This window comes from Suncus etruscus, chromosome 1 (assembly GCF_024139225.1).
Source record: "Suncus etruscus isolate mSunEtr1 chromosome 1, mSunEtr1.pri.cur, whole genome shotgun sequence".
NCBI classification, from domain to species: Eukaryota; Metazoa; Chordata; class Mammalia; order Eulipotyphla; family Soricidae; genus Suncus; species Suncus etruscus.
The window spans coordinates 76,936,963-76,958,354 of NC_064848.1; the positions used below are offsets into that span (position 1 = coordinate 76,936,963).

The following is a 21,392-nucleotide window of genomic DNA, read 5'->3' on the forward strand; positions in this document are numbered from 1 at the left end:
CATCCCGTTTTAAACTAACATTGCTGTGATTTTTTTTTCATTTATTTGCATTAAAAAAGGCTACAAAGTGTCAGGTTTCTGAGCATACTAATTGGCCCCACATGGTCCAGCTGCAGTTTCCTAAAATTGTCTGGATACCTCTCCTTCAGTCCTTCATCCATCATAACATATGTCATGGTCTTGTGAATTTAGAGAATCTTTATTCCTCAGTAGATACTGAGAAATATTTCTGTCTTGTATTGAAGTCAAGAGCCAGGGATGCAAAAATAGGGAAAGCAGCACCCTAGTCCTCTGGGAGCACATGCAGGGCCCATAGACAGCATTAAGCAGTATTGTAGAGCAGTCATAGAGCTAAGAGGGGATTGGCAGCAAAGAGGGCCCCTGCCATTGGAACTGCAGCCCATCAGGGAAACATGCATAGCTCGACTACACCTATCCCTAGCTCAGCCAGCTATCTCACGTGCAAGGCCAATGTGGGCTCACTGAAAGGGCTGATCACCAGTTAGGCGTGCTGTGCTAGTTCTTCACACCCACTTGCCAGGCATTCTAGGATAAAAAAAATGCCCCAAATACATGGCTTTGGGCTGCATTCACATTACTCAAAAACACACCAAATCTTAAGAGGCAATTCTCCCTTCCCTCATTCTGCAGCAAACCTTTACAAAACAACTTCACTCTAGTCCATACATTTAAAATTCTCTGGAAAGAAAACTATCCACGTCTGAGAAAGAAAATCTGATCTGGTCATCTGGTACTTACATGGATTTGTTAAAGTTTCCAACAACCCCAGGAGCCTCACCAGGAGTAGGATAACGGAAACAGGGGTTGTTGGCATTACAGATAATCCCCTGAATCCAAGGCAGTGTCCCTGCAGAGGGCATGGCTTTGTTCGGAAAGTGGCCTGTTGAAATTGAGAAGAAAAACATAGAGAGAATGATTAATTCCTTGAAGTAATTCCAGCACCTCCTAAGAACCTTTACCTCATTCTTCCTTCATATCTCTTGGCTCCATCATAAATATTTGCTCTATCCCCACCTGCCAGAGACATGCCACCTTCAGAGTGAGAAACCTGGCTTCTGAGTTTGGTTCCTAACTTGTGTGGTATTATCTGTTGAAAGAGAGCCATGATACAATCCTGGAGAAGTGACAAGAGGACTGAATAGATCAAGTGCAGACAGTGCCCAGTATGCAGTAAGTTATCAGTCATTGTGTCATTGTGGTCATCTTTACTTCATCTAGAGATGTCCTGTGAGTGACCTAATCCAATTCCTTCCCACACTAAACTAAAGTTTGATGAACCCTGGGAAACCATTGGGTAGGACTGAGAAAGTTGGATCCCTTATCTCTATGATTCCAATTCCAGCACTTTTATCTTGATTCCTGCAGCCTCCTTTATTCTCTAACTCTTCTCAGTCCCCTCTGGCTCTGTCTTCTGTTGGTCAATCATGTTAGGGTAACCTCTACTACCTGCTCACAAGTTTCTCCAAAACATCTGATAAACACAATGCTTTGGGGCTAGAAGTCATCTGCAAAGCCTCACTGGTCCTGAATTTGTGTCTTCTCTTCTCTTCTCTTCTCTTCTCTTCTCTTCTCTTCTCTTCTCTTCTCTTCTCTTCTCTTCTCTTCTCTTCTCTTCTCTTCTCTTCTCTTATCCTCCTTCTTCTTCCTCTCTCTCTCTCTCTCTCTCTCTCTCTCTCTCTCTCTCTCTCTCTCTCTCTCTCTCTCTCTCTCTCTCTCTCTCTCTCTCTCTCTCTCTCCCCCCACCCACCCCCCATTTCTGGTCTCCAGTATCCTAAGCACAGTTTGGGTGTGTCTCGGTCAGTTGCGGGGACTGCACATGAGGAGCAAATTAAATGTATCTACAAGGCAAGGGCTCTTAACACAAGGACCAAGCATGTATGAATTCCTCTGGAGAAAAGGCCAGGGTGAACCCCTAATTACTTAGCCACCACTAAGATTCAAGTCTTTAGGAAGCAAAGAACCATATAGCTTCACAGGTTTTAGGAATAGGCTAACCAAAATATGCATAATTCCACAACTTATGAAGCAGAACCTTTGACAAGTCATAACTTTCTGGAATCCTTAGTTTCTTCATTTCCTGTCAAGTGGGTATACAAAGGCAATCTACTTTACAAAGTTGTAGTGTGCATCTTAAGAATTCTTAGGCAGAGTGCCTAGCCTGAGATAAAGTGCCATGAGTCTGTGGGTTTGATAAAGATGTGGAGTGATGAGCCCACAAGATGACTAACTCTACTCTCTACTCTTACCTGGTCAGCAACATACCTTCCAACTTAGAGCTAGCACCTACCTCCTAAACTGAAACTGTCATATATCGGTTTATTTCCATGCAAATTGTTAAGAGACTCTTCTTAGAAGTTAACTACAGGCACAACTTGTAATGCTTGCATTTCAGTGGGGGGCCTTTTATTTTCATCTTTCTCTTCTACCCATATTCCAATCCGAAAGGCAGCTTTCAAAGAAGGATGTAACAAGATATAATCACCCTCTACAGGGACTCTGGCCTTTTGAACATTTGCTTAGTTAGCCTACTTATCTTCCTGTTAATATTTCAAGGAAAACCAAACAAGATCCCTTGCCTAAACAAGGGAGATTTATGCAACCCAACCAAATACTTGAAGGACCAAGGGATTCTCCCCTTTAATCTCCTTGGATGATTAGAACCAAGACCTAGGTGTACTAATCCAAGCAACACAAGGCCAGGCAATTTTTGTGTTGAGCAAAGACTTTTCCATCTAGGTTTTGTCCCAGCTTATTTACAAACAAAAGCATGTTGAGGTCTTAACTTTGGGGTCCACAGGAAGATTGCCAAATAACATAATGGTCACTCAAAATCCAGAGATGTTATCAGGACCTTGATGGCTCAGGCTTACACTGAGAAAGATAGTGGCTAAGAATTAGTCACCAATCTTTTGTTTCCAGAGACAAGGGACTTGACAAGCTTCACTTGTGCACTGTGTCCTTTTAGGTAGATGTTAGAAGGAGGTAAGAATAGAGAGCAAGTCTATAAGACTTGCATAAATGGAAGATTAAAGATCTGCCTTTTACAGGTATAAAAATTTTACTCCTCGGAGAATCTATGGTCTGGAGTCAAAGGGATTAGGATTCAACAATTTGACCAAGATCACAATCTTGGCAAGTGATAGAGCAAACCCCATTTATTTATTTTAATTTATTTTGAATCACCATGAGATATAGTTACAAAGATGTTCATGATTTGAGTTTCAGTTATACAATGCCCAACCCCCCTCCTTTAACCAGTGTATCAGTGTCCTTAGTTTGCTTCTGGCCCTCCCACCTTGGCCCTCTCCACCTTGCCTGCCTTTATGGCAGACATATTCTGTCTGTCTATCTGTCTGTCTGTCTCACTCATTCACTCTTGCTCTTGCCTTTTTACCTTTTTGAACACTGATTTGCAATATGGTTACTGAAGGAGTATCACTCTACCCCCTTTCAGCATCCAAGTCTTGTCTAGAGTGATTATTCCCTAATATTAAATGTTAAAGCAGTCCCTTCAATGCCCTAACTGCACTCCCCTGTGCTTTGTGGCAAGCTTTCTACCATGGACCAGTCCTCCTGACAAACCTAAATGCTAATATCCAGGCTGTTTGAATACACTATTTTGAAAGCTTAAAGAGAATAACTTTATAAGGTTCTCACAGATGAAAAAGCTAGTTTTCCTTCAACATCTTCAGTGGTACTTATGGAAATATCTAAATGAAATCAAATTCATATTTCTCATAACTCAGCTAAATCTCGTTAGGTACCAAAAGAGAAAGCAGAATTACTTCTAAGTCCACTAAGTACAGATTTCATTTTCTGTTGTGTTTTTTTCTTTCCTTTTTTTAGTGAACTATAAAATAATGTCTAGGAGAGGGCTCTAATTTATTTTTAAATTTAGTAAGAGCAAATAATAACAGAAAAATAACTGTTACTATGAGCTATGAGAGAGATGGGGCCAGCATAGGGGATAAAGGTAACTTCAGGGTAAAGGACATGGGTCAAAAGAGTTAGCCCATGCCTGGTATATGTGAGGCCCTAAATTCTCTCCCAGATATTACATGATCTCTCCTGGTCCCACTGAGTATATGTCAGGTGGTCCTTAGCAACACTAGATAATTCTAAGCATCAAGCCAAGCTCTGAATGTCAGGAAAAGGATAACTGGGAGTATCCCTGGGTGCCCAGCCCCAAACACTGCTTTGGGTGACCTCTTAAAAAAAAAAGGTGATTTTCCACCCCAACTTTTTTCTGATAAACTACATCCTGAATGCCTCAAAGACTAGGGGTGCGAGCAGTGCTGATTAATAGTAGAAAGCTCAACCACCTACATGAAGTTCTTTTGAACTAAGACGTTTCTGCAGAATCAGTCAAAAAGTCATCTAATGATTATGAGGTGACACGACATTCACAAAATGTAGTTAATATTACTCCCCATTTCAGAGAAGATGAAACTCAGACACTGAGAAGTTAAGTTAAAGTGACAGTGTTGGAAAAGTTTTCCAAAAAGGATATGAAGTCAGGATTTAAACCAAGGCAACTTGACATCTAAAGTGTGTTGTGACCACTCCTGCTATAGGCACTTACTCTGTGCCACAGAAAAAGGGGCTGGGCGGTGGCGCTAGAGGTAAGGTGCCTGCCTTGCCTGTGCTAGCCTTGGACAGATTGCGGTTCGATCCCCCGGTGTCCCATATGGTTCCCCAAGCCAGGAGCGACTTCTGAGCGCATAGCCAGGAGTAACCCCTGAGCGTCACCGGGTGTGACCCAAAAACAAAAAACAAAAACAAAAACAAAACAAAACAAAAGCCACAGAAAAACACATATAATGTGGATACAAGTAAGTAACTTAAGCTTTTTTTTTAATCTCTTACTACATATGTCTGTAGACACGCCCATGCATTTCTTGAAGCCCAATTTACTTCTTAAAAATTCAATGCAAGGGGACTATAAAGTCTCTAAGAAAGTAACCTGAACACATTTGTTATGAGAATAAAATTAATTGTCAAGCAATCTGAATCCTATTCAAAGGCAGCTTTAAATGAAATGCTCTATGATGTGCAGCTGTGTACTATGGTACAGTACCTATGAAAAAGAAACTGGCAAGGACCACAAGATAGTAGAACTAAGGCACTGCTTTGGAGTGTTGTTTTAATCATAACCTTCTGCACTATCTATCAGTAGGTTATTTATTTTCATGGCTTTAAATGAAGGAAACAGATGTTGGCTACTATTATCACTATTATAATCAACAACCACTAAGACTAAACATCATTTCCTAATTTCACGCCTTATCAAAAAAATTATAAGGTTAGATTTTTTTAGTTCTAAGCCATTTCCATTTATAGTGTTCCCTAAAGATAGCATCTTACGATCCAGGGATGTCACTCAATTGGACAACTTTGTTTTCCATATGTGAGGCCAGGTTCAATCTCCAGAGGAAGGGAAGGAAAGGGAAAGGGAGGCCAGGTTCAATTCCCAGAGGAAGAGAAGGGAAGGAAAGGGGAGGGGAGGGGAAGGGAGGGGTGGGAAGGAGAGGAAAGAGAAGAAGAGAAGAGAAGAGAAGAGAAGAGAAGAGAAAAGAAGAGAAAAGAAGAGAAAAGAAGAGAAAAGAAGAGAAAAGAAAGAAAAAAAGTATTGTCTCAAGAAAAGTTAAATTTAACTCATGCCTACTGCCTGGATTTTGTTTGTCAATGCTGAGTCTCCAACAGGTTACCCCAATTACTCACATTCATGTTGCTCATAGGGTGGGTAGCTCAACCGAACAGAGATCAGAATGAAGAAGATAAACAAAGGCCAGGTCACTTCCAGCAGCAGTTGACACTAAGTGGGAAGCAAGACAGATAACGGTGAATACAGAAATAATGGCTGCTAAGGCTAGTAGGCAGCTAATCAACTTCTCTACTTTCTCCCAAGGCTCTTATTTTATAACACTGAATTGTTGGCAGTTCTTTTGCATGAATATACTATTTTATGCCTCTGTGTTCTCCTTAAAAATGAGAAGATACTTCCCAGTCTGTTTCATCTGGATCATTTCTATTCCTTCTTCAAAATCAAATCAGGCATAATTTTCTTCATTAAAATCTCAGGAGTTAGAAGCCCTCCTCCTGTATGTAATGTTTAGATACTACTCTCAAAACCCTATTTTCTGGAATGTCAGAGGCCAGATATTTCATCACCACTGCATTAATAGCATCTTAAAGATAGGTACTGGGTCCAAGTCAGCTCTGCATTCCAAGCCTCAGCTTGTGATGTTTGTAATTGTTGTTGACCTTTTGTTGAATGCAAAGGGCCCAAGCAACTTGATGTCCTGAATATACTTCATCTCTGCTCCTTTATTTGTTTTTTTTTTATATATTTTTAAGTTTTTATTAAGGTAATATTAATTTATAACATTTAGTATGTTTAAGTAATGCTAGAAATGGTTTAATTAATGGTTAGAAAGCTCAACCGCCTACATGAAGTTCCTTTGGACTAAGATGTTTCTGCAGATAACCAAAAGTCATCCAGTGACTGTGAGGTAAAACTCATGACATCCATAAAATATAGTAATTATCACATTAGAGATGATGAAACTCAGGCACTGAGAAGTTAAGAGAAAGTTTTTATCAAGCTTATCATTTGGCATCTACAAATATGACATTGTTATAATCATTCAAAGTCTGCTTTCCATCCTCTACCATACCTATTGCCCCTTTCCCTTATCTCCCACATTTCATTCCCCCTTTCCATTCTGCTTTCTTAAAGATATCTAAAAATGTGCCCCTACCACAAGGACAAGAAGAAGGCAAGGTAATGGAAATTTAGACACAGTTTCATGTTGACTTGTGTGTAACCAAACTGAAAAGACATGGATTAAGTCAGCATCCTTCTAATCCTCGAGTCTTCTTATTAAATTTGAAGGCATTGGAACTCAAACATGATCTACTTGGTTTAAGCAATAAGGTTTCTCAGAGAGAACACTTCACCTCAATGAGGTATATGAAAACAATAAGCAGAGAGAAAGAATAAAACATTACACATCATTTAAGTGAGCTGTTGGTGTTTGGACCTCACATTTCATTGTCCAAAGTCCCTTGACTCTTCTATTTTCTTCATAACTATACCCTGATGTTTTAATTAACATGATCAACAAAGAGTCTGAAGAGAGAGGCAAGGCTTCTCTTTGAAAGTAATTATTAGTGTGGTTTCAGAGAATTAAATTTAAACAGAATTTCTATGAAATCATTCCTTTTCTATAAACAGGACTTTTCTTGAATCTCAAATCCATGTATTTTTATTATGGAAACTTTTAAATTGAAGGAGTAGAGGAAAACAAAAAGAAAAGGTAAATCAAAGTACCCTTAATCCTACTTCCCAGACATAATTCCTAGTAAATTGAGTCCACAGTGGTTCTGTTAATCTATGGTCTTTTTTAATGCAGATATAAATATTATTTTCTAAAAACACTGAGATTATTCAAAATATGTATTTGCATTTTACATTTCTTAATAATCACTTAATAAGATTCTAAATGGTCACTTGGTTTTCAAATCTTCATTAAAACTTTCTGCTCTGCTGATTATAGTTTGCTTTTGCTTCTTTCTTCTTTGTATTTTTTCAAGTATTTTCAATAACCTATTTTAATTACTAAAGTTCCTTTGTCATGGTTCTACAATAAACTCTTCTTTAAGTCTTTGTTGTTGGTGTTATTGTTGTTGTTGTTGGTTTTGGTTTTTGAGTCCTATCTGACAGTGCTCAGAGCCTTCTCCTGACTCTGTACTCAGGAATCGCTACTGGCAAGATTCAAGCGACAACATGGGTTGCAGGAATCAAACCTGGATCTGATGCATGCAAAACAAGCACCCTATCTGCAGTCCTGAGTTCCTTTTGGAAAGAAACATGAAAACAGAGGATGTCCTAGGGTGACAAGACCATGGTCAATTTTTAAAAATGCTTTCCTATATCTTCTAAGTTTTCCATAATTAGCACGTATTATTTCTTTCATGCAACCACAAGAGAGGAAAAAGATTTTGTTACCATAGAATTATAAAAAACTGTCTTGGATCCAAAACACACCAGGGTCTCTCTCACAAAGAAAGCATGCTGACACGGGGGTTTCCACACCAAAGACATGGATGCTTTTATTATGCCCATCTGTAAATCATCCCAAAGAGGCAACACATTGATAACTCCAAGCCTCATCTGGCAGTTGAGTTGGAAGTCCCTCCTGAGAGCATCCCAGAAATTCTGTGCTTTTATCGCCTCTTCCTAACCCAGAGCTTCTCCCCTGAGGAAAATCTTTGCACTAAGTCTGTCACATGCATGATAAGGACTAAAAAAACTGTTCAGTAAGTAAGAGAATGAACTGAATATAAAGATGATAAAAAAAATAAATAACTCATTTGAGTCCTTTAGTAAAGCAATCTCACCATATATATTTAAAAAGTCATGTACAGGGGCCGAAGTGATAGCAAAGCAGTAGGATGTTTGCCTTGTATAGGGCTGAACTGAGACAAACCCAGGTTCGATTCCCAGCATCCCATATGGTCCCTGAGCCTGCCAGAAGGAAATGCTGAGTGCAGAGTCAGGAGTAACTCCTGAGCGCCACTGGGTGTGACCCCTCCAAAAAAAATGTCATGTACATACCCATTGGCCAAGTAATAATCTCTGCAGTTCTTCCATGGAACCAAATATAAATTAAAACTACAAACATAAAGTTATTCATTCTAAAATATTGGGAACAATTCCATAAAAACAGAAAAATTAAAGAATGTGGGTATATCTACTAAATATATTTTATAGTCATTACAGCAATATCTGTACAATACAAGTACCATTATATTATTCAACATTATAATATTGTTTGTGTACTACATAGATAAGTACATAAAATTACTTACAAATATATTTTTAATTTATACAATAGAGTTTGGGTTATATATTTACACTCGTGTGGACTCATGGTTTTTATGTACATAGTTTCCTCACCTCTATATCACTGAAATGTCTAAGGCCTTTGACTAATGTCCTTATGTTATTCTCAGTTTGCCTCTTCAAGTCCTCCACTTAAGTACAGATTCACAGAAAGGAATAAAACTTTTTAAACATGGGTTGACCATGAATGAATTCAGTAAAAAAATAATGGACCCAGAAAACCCAAAAGCATAATGTAAAAATATGAATTAGGGGCAGTGATAGCACAGCAGTAGAGCGTTTGCCTTGCATATGGCTGACACAGGACAGGCCTGGGTTCAATCCCCAGCATCCCATATGGTCCCCCGAATCTACCAGGAGCAATTTCTGAATGCAGAGCCAATAGTAACCGCTGATCACTATCAAATGTGCCCCCCCCAAATCTATATATAATATATATTATGTTATATATAATATGTGGTATATTATATATAATATATGTAACTCATATACATATGAATTAAGCAATCATCAAATTTGAAATGCTGAAGCTACCATTTGAGCTATTTTGCATAACATTTTAAGCTCCTAGAGCTTAGTCCTGGCTTTGTGCTCTTAGTGGTGTTCAAGGGACTATATGTAGTGTAGGGGATCAAAATCTAATCACAGGTTGGCCGTATGCAAGGCAAGCATCCTACCTGTTGTACAATTTCTCTATATTCTCTATCTCTTTAGCTTCTCCTTGAACATTTTTTAATTGATTTTACAGCCACACCTGCTGGTACACTGGTACCAAGGGCTGACTTATTTCTGGCTCTGCACTCAGGAGATTACTCTTGATAGTCTTGGAGGGCTGTGTAGGTACTAGAAATCTAACTTAGATTGGCCACCTGCAAGGCTAGCCTACCCTCTTACTTTAAAGATAAACAATAGCTACCATTTTATTTTGAGTCTAAAATATAGTAGGCATATTACATATGGAAAATTTCATATAGTTTTCATAACAACTCTGTAATGGATGAACATTACTGGCTCCACTGTATATATGACAACATTAAAACTAATGGAAAAGTAATCCACAGGGCTAGTCAGTGACCGGGCTGATTAGCAGCTCATTCTGTCCAGCCTGGAAGGCCAGGTAACAAAAAATTCTACTTGACACAGCACATGATCCCATTTTTCTAACTAGATAATATGCTCTAAAAGCATTAATCAGTCCCAAAGGATAAAGTAAACTCAAAAGATTTAGATTTAGGTTAATTAGAATCAGTTATAATCACCTAGTACATCCACTGAGTTTTGTAAATCTCACATCTATTATTTAATTCTCACAATAATTCTGTAGGGTAGGCTGAATCCTGACCACTTAATTAGGGATCTACATGGGCCAGAACAATGGTACAGTGAGTAGGGAGCTTGCCTTGCAAACACAGCCAACCTGGATTCAATCTCTGGAACCCCATGTTGTCCTCCATGCTACCAGAACTAGTACCTGAGCACAAAGCCAGGAGTACATCACCAGGTATGGTCCAAAAACAAATAAACAAAAAAATAATGAATTAAGATTCTGTTTGTTGATCAGAACAAGTCAATTTTTCTTCCCATGAGAAAGGAAAAAAAATTATCATTTTGGAATCTAATAGATAAATCAGCTAAGAAAACTTCTTAAAAAATAATCATGGGGCCGGGCGGTGGCGCTAAAGGTAAGGTGTCTGCCTTGCCAGCGCTAGCCTAGGACGGACCGCGGTTCGATCCCCCGGTGTCCCATATGGTCCCCCAAGCCAGGAGCGACTTCTGAGCGCATAGCCAGGAGAGTAACCCCTGAGCGTCAAACGGGTGTGGCCCAAAAACCAAAAACCAAAAAAAAAAAAAAATAAAATAATCATTATTAATAATTATGTCTTTCATTTGTGTTCATTTTCATTTGTGTTCTGTTTTACAATTAATCTTCAAATAACTCCATTAATATTATATATCTAATGATACTATATATAATGATAGTACTATCATGTTCATTATAAATAAGATTATGAAATTATGTCCACTTTGTAAATAAGGAAACTGAGATTCAGAGTTAATATAAGGTTGGCAAGTGGCAAATCCGGAATTCAAAATCAAAAGTTGGGCCCGGAGAGATAGCACAGCGGTGTTTGCCTTGCAAACAGCAGATCCAGGACCAAAGGTGGTTGGTTCAAATCCCGGTGTCCCATATGATCCCCCGTGCCTGCCAGGAGCTATTTCTGAGCAGACGGCCAGGAGTAGTCCCTGAGCACCGGCAGGTGTGGCCCCCCCCCAAAAAAAAAAATCGAAAGTCAAAATAATTGAGCTCAACTCAATTAGCTCCTGCTCTTGAGTGCTTGAGAGAACATGCTCTCCATCTAATCATATCCTGTGTACTCTAACCATAGCACCTAAATTTTTTAGCCTAGCAGAGGCCCGATTTGAATTGACACTTACATATGTCAGAGCACCACCTTCAAGATCCATCCCTAAAACAGAAAACTTGTAAGAAAGAGTGTAATCTCTGCTCTTCCATTCTGTACCTCTAAAATTATTTTGGTTTTTGTTTTGTTTTGGTTTGGTTTGGGAGCCACACCTGGCCACACTCAGGAGTTACTCCTGGCTCTGCACTCAGAAATCACTCCTGGTAGGCTCAGGGGACCATATGGGATGCTGTGATCAAACTAGGGTCAGCCACATGCAAAACAAATGCCCTACTGCTGTGTTATTGCTCCAGCCCCTCTAAAGTTATTTTGTTACTAAGCATAAAATTCACCTTCCAAATTCAAGTGTTCTTGATTCCACCACTCCCACACAAACTTAATTCATCTTCTGATAATTCCATCATCAAATTAGATTAAATTTAGATCATCCTTCACAAAATCTCTCTTAAATATTTAGCTAGGAAGTTAAACTGATGTGTGACTGCTATCATTTTCTTATGAAGAGTCTTATAGTCTTTCTTTGGTAATAGTCACCCACAGCTCTCTACCCACACAAGTAATAAGGCAGATGAGAGGAACACTGTTTTTAAAGGTGTTTCTCACCCAAGTAAAAAAATTCAGAAGCTTTCTCTCTTAGTACTGGATATTAAAATAATAGTTCTGGTGTTTACATGAATGGCTATACTGAGTTTGTCTTAGTCTCCCGAAAACATTATTTTGCATTTCCCTTTGGACAATATAAGCCAGCACTTTCTGAGGAGGGTTTCTCAATGAGTCATGCTAGTTAGTATAATAGTACTGACATTTTGGATCAGATCATTTTGAGGGATTTTTCTATGAACTATAAGATGTTTGTTCTCTCCCTGGCCTTCAGATCTTAGCAGCATAAAAACTCCCGCCCAACCAAATATATCTCCATACTTCTCTCTGGGGTATTAAAACACTGACGTACCCATAAAGACATATTATTTATACCTAAATACCCAGAAGTCAAGCTAAAGACACTATTATACATATACTATTGAACACTTTACATCACCCTTAAAAAATTAATTAAACCACCTAAATTGAAATGCATTTTAATTAAAATGATAAAGTGGTTTCTCTGAACTAAAAAGTTTGAATTCTGAGATAATTATGCTAAATGAAATAATTTAGGGAGGAAAAGACATTTACATGAACATTTCATTCATAACTTGAATATGATAAACTAAAGCAAACAACAATAAAACAGCAAGAAACAATAAAACTCAATCCTAGACTCAGTAAAAGCTATCCTGATTACCAGGGGGAAACTAGAGTAGAGTGAGAGAAATTAGTACAGGAGTATTTTAGGAAGTAAGCTGACACTGGAACCTTAGTGGAGGGAGTGGTGACAACTACATAGATATAGATGTGAAGGTAATTGCTTAAACTATTCCATGATATTGTAAACTAATTAGAAAACAAAAATAAATTTAAAATACTATATTTCACCAAATAATCATCACAGACTTTATGCCCAAAAGAAAAATAATTTATTTTTTGGCATGGGTTTATCCTCAGTGATGCTCAAGAACTATATGTTCCCTGCTTGGTGTTCAAGGAATATACCCAGACATGTTTGGTGGAGCAAGCAGTGCTGGGAATCAAAACTGGGCCCCCCCCCCCCAACAATGCAAAAATGCTATTTTGCCAAAGAATGAGATGCAACCATTATGTGAAGTTTTGTTTAATTTCATGCTAGTAATAATGGAAAAAAAACAGGGTGAAAATTATGCAGTGGTAAAGATAATACAATAAAAAGTGGCAGTGAGATAGATGGTATTTCTGGTAACTTAAGATACTTAGATTTGGGCCCGGAGAGATAGCACAGCGGAGTTTGCCTTGCAAGCAGCCGATCCAGGACCAAAAGTGGTTGGTTCGAATCCCGGTGTCCCACATGGTCCCCCGTGCCTGCCAGGAGCTATTTCTGAGCAGACAGCCAGGAGTAACCCCTGAGCACTGCCAGGTGTGGCTCAAAAACCAAAAAAAAAAAAAAAAAAAGATACTCAGATTTAATATGAAGGAAACAGACAAAAAACTAACAAAGACTACTCTGAGACACTCAAGAGAAGTGAGGGACAAGGAGCCTCCTCAGATTTCAAATGCTCATCAGAGAGAAAGTAGTCTGCAACACTGAATATAGAAGATCTAAGTTGCAACCACCATGCTGCAACACTGAATATAGAAGATCTAAGTTGCAACCACCACGCTTTGTAAGGTGCATGTCAAGGGAAAGGAAAGTGGGAATGGGGAATGCAGGATAATGGGAGCATCGGTGATGGCAGTGGACATTGAGGGTAAGGTTTGTGTTAAAATATTATATATCTAAAAATTCAACTATCCATAACTTTGTAAACCATGGTTCTTTAATTTAATTTTTAAAATTTAAAAATAATAAAAGCAGTCTGGGATGTAGCAATATCACAAAAAATGCTTATCAAATGACCAAATGAGTTGCCTTGAAATAGCCTCTTCATAAAAATAAGATTTAGTGTCTCAAGAATTACTGGAATAGAATCCATGTTTAATAAGAAGTTGTTTGGATGGCAACATTTGAATGTAAAGAAAAATTAATTTTAGACTCATCACTAATGCAATACATCTCACTTAAGCTTAAACAAATGAAAGTGAAAATTTAAAGATTAATCAGACAAATGCAAGAGGACAAAAGAAGTTTTTAAATCCCAGCCTGCCCTCCCACAATGGAAAAAACTTGGATGGTTGGTGGCTTTTGTAATTAGTTTAATCCTTTGATGATCTTCTAATCAGACATTTCGAGTCATAACCTTTGAAACTAGTATTTCTAACCATATGGTTTGGGTCTAGGGAAATATTACAAAAGCGAGAAAAAGGTCTATATAATAAAACCATTATTCCAGCAAGCACTGGAAACTTCAAGATCAGTAATACTTTGGTATTACCAAGGTTGGTATAAGTTTATAAAACACAGCACTGATGTCTAGGTAGCAAGTATGCCAATAGCATCCATGATAGATATCCATAGAGTCAAAAGACTCAGCCCCTTTTCCTACTAGCACCCTAATTTAGAATACATTCTTATTACCAGTGAAAAAATAGATCATAACACCAGCCTGCCAGGATTGCAGAAGATAATGAATACTTAAGTATTTCTAAACATTAAAACTTTGGCCTACATATCAATTATTTGAAATAGAGTTAGTACTTGGAAGTATGGGAATATACATACCAAATATTAAATGAATAAAAAACAGTGTAAAAGGGTACCCATATATGTAATGACAGTTGTCTTCTTCAGCGATCATCATTCCAATTCTGGTAGTCAAGGCACTTTTTTAGTACAGGAAATAGTTTTTACTCTTTCCTACTTGCAAAGCCCTGCATGGTCTGATTTTCCTAGCTCACCCCTAACCTGTCTTCATTCTGTTCATCAGTCTCTGGCTTTTCTGATACTTGACTCAGTCGGCACTGGGGCTTAACACCCTCTTGCCTCCACTTAGAATACAGTCAAGCTCAGAGCTCTAGCTAGTCCCCTGGATTTTTGTTTAAATGTTGTAACCTTCTATGTTAAACTAAATTACTCTCCACAGTCTGGTAACACAGTAATAATCATTTGCTTGTTTATTTTCCTTCTAGCACTTACCACAGTTTATAATCATATTTTATAATATGATAATTATATTTTATAATTATATTATAATGTGCTTTCTTTCTCAAACTATCAGCTCAGGACATAGATCATATCCCATTATATTCCCTCTGATTTACCACCATACATCCAGCACACATCTCACATGGAATATATATGCAATAAATGCTTAACTTGAAATATTAGTGTTTATTGGATTTAGCACTTTTTCCACAAAATGGACATGAAAACTCAGATGAATTTACTTTCGCTGTGCTGTTGAGGCATACAGTGGCCACAGTGGAAAAAGAAGTCAATTAAAGTTAGAAAATACTTAGAATTATTACCTATATTTGAACTATTATTGCCAGGCCAGGGCCAAAGAAAGAAGAAATAAGTAAAGATGAATATATAAGTAAAAAGGATCTACAATGTTTCTATGCACCCAGATTTAACTAAAATTATTTTTTTTTTATTCTAAAAGTCTCTAGGTGTCTCTAAAATTAGCCATTTTCGTTCATAGTAACTTGATAGTTTTTCCCTTGTCATATTCTTGGGACCAGAGTAAAAGTATAGGTTTGCCTTGCCCATTGCATCACCATATGATTCCCTAGCCTGCCAGGAGTAATTTCTGAGCTCAGAGCCAGGAGAAACTCCTGCACATTGCTGGGTATGGCCCACAAACAAATTAAAAAACAAAAAATAAATAACCCAAATTCTGGTCATCTAATTGATACACAAATATTAGAACTAGCCATTTTCCTAGTCACATGCTAGTCAGATTTGAATGAGAAAATTCATAAAAAAGGCAAAATATAAGAAGAATGAAAGGTCATACAGTCATACTCCATAACATCTATATCATGGGACCTTGGCCTCTAGCTCAACCTAAAAGCAGAAAAAGATCTGGAAATCTCTAAAGCTCCTCACCCTTCCTGTTCCAAGCCCTATTTGTGCTAAATGACAATCACCCACACAAGTGACTGATACTTTGGACCCAAACTGAGCTTTGCACCCAACTTTTGCAATTCTATGTGGTCTTTGCTCAACAGGAACTATGTAAGTTTATTCCTGCTCCAAAAACCAGCAGATGGTTCAACGAATGTCTATAATGGAGGCTTTAACTAGCCACCAAGGTTCATCAGCTAACAAGAATACTGAGGAGAAAGGGCAAATACTCATACCCTTTCAAAGGATTGCTGTGGGCCATATATTTCCATTTATTGGTTTCTCCATATTCATTCTTCCTAGCAGCAGCACACAAGGCTCCTAAAATGGGAGCCTCCATCAGCCCTGAAAACTGATACAACAAATCTACAAATAGTCATCCTACAAACACTTATAAAACATATATGAGGCCTTAGTCTCTGGGGCCAAGTGTATAAAAATTATGACTATTTGCTTCTGCTGTCATCATTCAAGTCCCCTCATTGCCCAGCAGGACCACAAAACCCAATAAAGGGATCACGGTCTCTACCTCAGGGACTCTTCTTTACATATAAAATAAAATTTTCTTTCCCTTCCCTCCCACAAGACCTGGTCTTAATATTTTCAACCTCGTCTTATGATTACCCAGTCAATCTTCTTTATTCCAATAGCACCACTGGTTTTTCTGTTCCTTTACTCAAGAACATGTGTTAGGTCCATAGCATTTCCATTTCACCTCTCTGACCTAGAATATAATATCCTAATCTCTGAGCTCTTGATAGCCTCCATTGATCTCAGAAGAAGATAAACAATAAATTTCCATACATTCTATGCAGGAAAAGTATGATGAAACTGCTAATTTCTTCCCCAACCCAATAGACAGGGTTGGTTCTGATGATGTGAGTCAACAACCATAAAGTTGAAACCAGAACCAACCTTCCAGTTTCCATTACTTCTAAATTATGCAATCTAAAAATCCAAGTCAGGTAGTAGACTGGAAAGTAACTGCCATGTCTTCCAAATGTAAGTTACATGAAAATTAAACTTTTAGTGTAGATACAATAAAACCTGTTTATAAAACATTTAGCCTGAAGCATCACTAAGTGATACACTCTCAGACCCAGACCTCATCCCCAATTCATTCCATCAATTATACAGCAAAGACCAGATCTTCCTTCTCCAAATATCCATACTCCTTCTGTCTGTTCAGCACAATGCTTATTTCCTTTAGAAATAAGAAGTGGGAAATAACAAGGACAAGCAATCAAATAGTGGTCATTCAGCTAGAAACTTCCTTTTGTGAAAGGATGATGTGTCCCTACTTCCTCTTTCAACAAGAACTCTGCCACTAGGCTACAAATTGCATTTGACTATCCTGAAGTTCTCATTCTTATCTTGTTTTTGTATTGAGACTTTATCTGTGGTACACAGGGCTTATTCCTGGGTTTGGGAAACCAACTGAAATGTAGGGAATGGAACCTAGATTGGCTGTGTGCAAGGCAAACACCCTACCCTCTCCACCATTGTTCTGGCCCTCTCTTATCTTAATTCCTTTTGAAACCCTAAGGAAAATCAAGCAAGGGAACTCAAAACAAGTGGAGACTAGCCCAATTGGAAGAACCCAAACCCACCTCCTCCTAATCCAGGAGATTCCTTTGTTGATCTTGACAAATCTCCCTCCCCCATTTTGTGCCTCATCCGCGTTCTCATCTGTAAAATAAGGTTTGGACAAGAATCCCATTTAAAATCCCTTTCACTGTTATGAGACCATAGGCTTTGTACTACTCCCTGTCTAATGACACACTATGGCAGTTACCATCATGCTGGCAGCCTCCACCAGCACAAGAAGAGCAGGACTCCTGCACCACACAATGAGTAAGAGCAAAGAAAGAAGACCTTGCAAATAATACCAGGATCTGAGAACAGCCATAGAAGGCAGGAAGGTAGGATGGATGGTGAAGAAGAGGTAAATAAAACCTACAAGATTTTGAGGCTATCGACAGAATAATAGAGTGGTATTACTGAAAAGCAACCTGGCATAGTTGTTTAAGAGACAAATCTAGATTCAAAGATTATTTGGGTTTCAATTCTACATGCACTTCTGATTGGAAGATTTTACTCAGACAACTTATTTAACTTCTCTCTGAGCTTCACGTTCCAGAACCTGTAACATCAAAAGATACATAAGATCTTTTTATTTTTTTATTTTATTTTAATTTATTTTTTGGTTTTCGGGACACACCCAGTGATGTTCAGGGGTTACTCTTGGCTCTGTGCTCAGAAATTGCTCCTGGCTTCGGGGTCCATATAGGATGCTGGGGAATTGAAGCAAGGTCCTCCTAAGCTAGCACTGACAAGCCTTACCACTTGCACCACCTCTCTGCCCCCAACATAAGATCTTAAAAGGATTTTTAATGAGATATCATTAATAGATCTCAAAAGGATTAAAAGGATTCAATCAGTTATGGAACTTCAATGCCTCAAATACAGAAGCTTATTCTAAGAGCTTGCTTTGTATTATATCATATTTTCTTTTTATTCTAACAAATATAGGATACATAAATTCTAGTTCCTTTTTTCACCAGTATCCTTGAAGTTCAGGTCCACATTTATTTTATGAGGAGTTAATATATTCCTGAGGAATCATATGTGACTATCCTGTGAACATTTCCTGTATTTTCATTTCAATGGTCATGGGAAAATCTGAATACCTACCTTCTTTATAATGAAGTTTTTGCATAGATATCAGAACTCAAGTTTATATTAGTTTATGACTGTGCTAGAAAAAATATAATAGTGACAGAATAATAAGAAAGAAACCCAAGATATTAATTATGAGATTGGATCATATAAATGTTACTGGAAATGTTTATTAAATTACTGAGTTGTTAATATAAGGTGATAGTAACTATTCCAACTTAAAAGAACCAGCACTACAGTGCTCACTTATGTTACCACTTATAATTTGATTTGAGTTAAACATCAGTTATCTACTGTATTCATGACATGAATTTGAACTGTAATGATTTTACAATTTACTTTGCATTTAATTCACAAGTATATGTGAGTCACATATAACCTACAAATATAAGAAGCTTATATGTAGTCTTATACATGTACAAATTTAAGTAAAGCTGTAAAAAAAAAGTGACTACAAGGGGCACAACTTTTTTCAGAAATTCAATATTATCCTAGTTTGAGATACACTAAATTATCTCCAAAATCCCTTAGTTCTTTAAATCTAAAACTAAAAGATTGTTTTCATTACAGATATGCTATGCTTAATTAAATAGGGATGCAGACTTTGAATTCAGGAAAAAGTGGGTCAGGAAACAAGACTAGAAAAGAGGACTACTGCCAGCTCTGTATTCATAAGTCACTCACTCCATGTGGTGCTCAGAGAACCAAGTGGTATCAGAGAAGCCTGACCTTCTGCACACAAAGTGAGCATGTAGCATCTTGAGCTATTCCTTTAGTCTTAAAACAGAGATTTAGACATCACCTATGAAAGAGTAAAACTAAAATAGTATTAAGATAGGGAATACTGGGGCCGGAGAGATAGCATGGAGGTAAGGCGTTTGCCTTGCATGCAGAAGGACGGTGGTTCGAATCCCGGCATTCCATATGGTCCCCTGAGCCTGCCAGGAGCGATTTCTGAGTATAGAGCCAGGAGGAACCCCTGAGCACTGCCGAGTGTGACCGAGAAAAAAAAAGATAGGTAATATTAATAGTATTATGATAGGAAAGGACTGACATCTGCACTTTAACATGTACACTGGACATTATAGATTTCACTTTCCACTGTGGCAAAATACCATTCACCTGTGTATTAGAGCAGCATTTCCCATCTGGGGGTCTTGTATCAACTCCTAGGAGTAGTCCAGAAAGGCCCAAAGGTGAAAAGCACAGTAAATGGGGGAAGTCAGCCAGATACAAACTAAGGGATGGGGCTAAGAATGATCAAGATTAAAGAATTATTATATTAGAGATAATCCTTTAGGAATTTCTTGAAGAATTACTGGCCTATCTGAAAGTAGATGGCCTCAACCCCCCTACAAAAATAACATAAGCTGCAGTAGCTAATACCTCCTAATTTGCAATTCCGGCTAAAGGAAAGTATCCACAATGACAATAAGTGTTCCTGGCACAGGTCACTAAGATCTGAGCCATTAATTCACTTCCTCCCCACCTCTAGAAGCTCAGCCTCTGGAGAGTAAGTGGCTTCCAGAACTGTGGCAAAAGACAAGGCCAGGATGGTCAATGGCATCTGTGCCAGATTCCACCAGTTAGAACTCAGCTAAGTTTTTCAGTATGGCTGCAAATCCACACTCCATGGTATGTGTTAACAGGTGGCCCATATCGGGGCCAAAAGTCGAAGTCAGAAGCATTCGATCACTCTGGATAAACCATAACGACTCCCCTTCTTCTTTCCTCTACACTTCCAAATCAAAATCCAGCAAAAAATAAAATAAAATAAAAAAAAATATAGAGTATGGTAGAGCCCCCTGAGAGATCCGCACTTACTGTTTGTCTTCTTCGGTAAGTGATATTCTTCCAAAGCAACAACCTGAGCTGAGTCCAACAAGCCATGTTAACTCAGCTGGCACCCAGGACAACTGGCGAGCTCTGGAGCCTGGAGCTCACAGCAGGGAAGCTGTGGCTGGTCATTAACTGAAAGATAAAGAAGAGAAGAGTGAGTTCTAGCTGCAGTCCTATGCCAGTAAGGGCTGTGCTTCCAGCTCAGCTTAAAACTCAACACCCAGCTCTGCATCATGACTGTTCTTCATGGCTCAAAAGACCACAACCTACCACAAGAGCTGGAGTTCACCAAGATTCTTGAGGTTTTTCTAGAAGTAGCCTGGAGCTAGTTATTAGAATTCTAATCATTTCGACTCTACTGGTGTAATCACGTGAGAAGGGGAAAAAAATGCACTCAAGTTAATAGGGCCAAAGGGATAGCGCAGCGGTAGAGCGTTTGCTTGCACACGGCTGACCCCAGGACAAACCTCGCTTCGATCCCCAGTGTCCCATATGGTCCCCCAAGCCAGGAGTGATTTCTAAGCGCATAGCCAGGAGTAACCCCTGAGTGACACTGGGTGTGGCCCTCCCCCAAAAAATAAAAATAAAAATAAATAAATAAATAGACTTAAGTGAGCATTCTGCAGGCCAAAACACTAAGATTACAGTCAGAAGACCGGAATCCCAGTAACCTGCCTCCTTTCTCTAGGCTAAATGGCTTCCCTGTCCAAAGTGTCAGTAGATTCTGCCTCAGCCCTGGAGTGTTGTGTGTGATTTCCAGAAAGTCACTGTGCTGTGACTACATTCTCACCTGGCCACAAAGTGGAGTCACTCAAAGAATAAATGGCAATGTCAGTAGTCTCCCGATGTGAGAAACCACAGTATGTTTTGGATAGCTGTGAATAAACACCAAGGAAATGCTACCAAGACCTGTCTCCCAGGTGCTAAGGCCAACCACAGGGTT

At 38.5% G+C, this 21,392-nt stretch overlaps 1 protein-coding gene across 1 annotated transcript in view; it reads right to left on the reverse strand.

The window, feature by feature from the left end:
* ABCA1 (ATP binding cassette subfamily A member 1) overlaps nucleotides 1-20,578 on the reverse strand; it is a 126,453-nt gene extending 105,875 nt beyond the window's left edge. The window contains exons 1-3 of the mRNA XM_049770919.1: nucleotides 20,435-20,578; nucleotides 5,743-5,836; nucleotides 760-901 (exon numbers count right to left, since the gene is read on the reverse strand). Of these exons, the coding sequence (XP_049626876.1) occupies nucleotides 760-901; nucleotides 5,743-5,836; nucleotides 20,435-20,500 (302 nt within the window). The 5' untranslated portion in view covers nucleotides 20,501-20,578. The remainder of the gene's footprint in view (nucleotides 1-759; nucleotides 902-5,742; nucleotides 5,837-20,434) is intronic.
* Nucleotides 20,579-21,392: the final 814 nt, after the last annotated feature.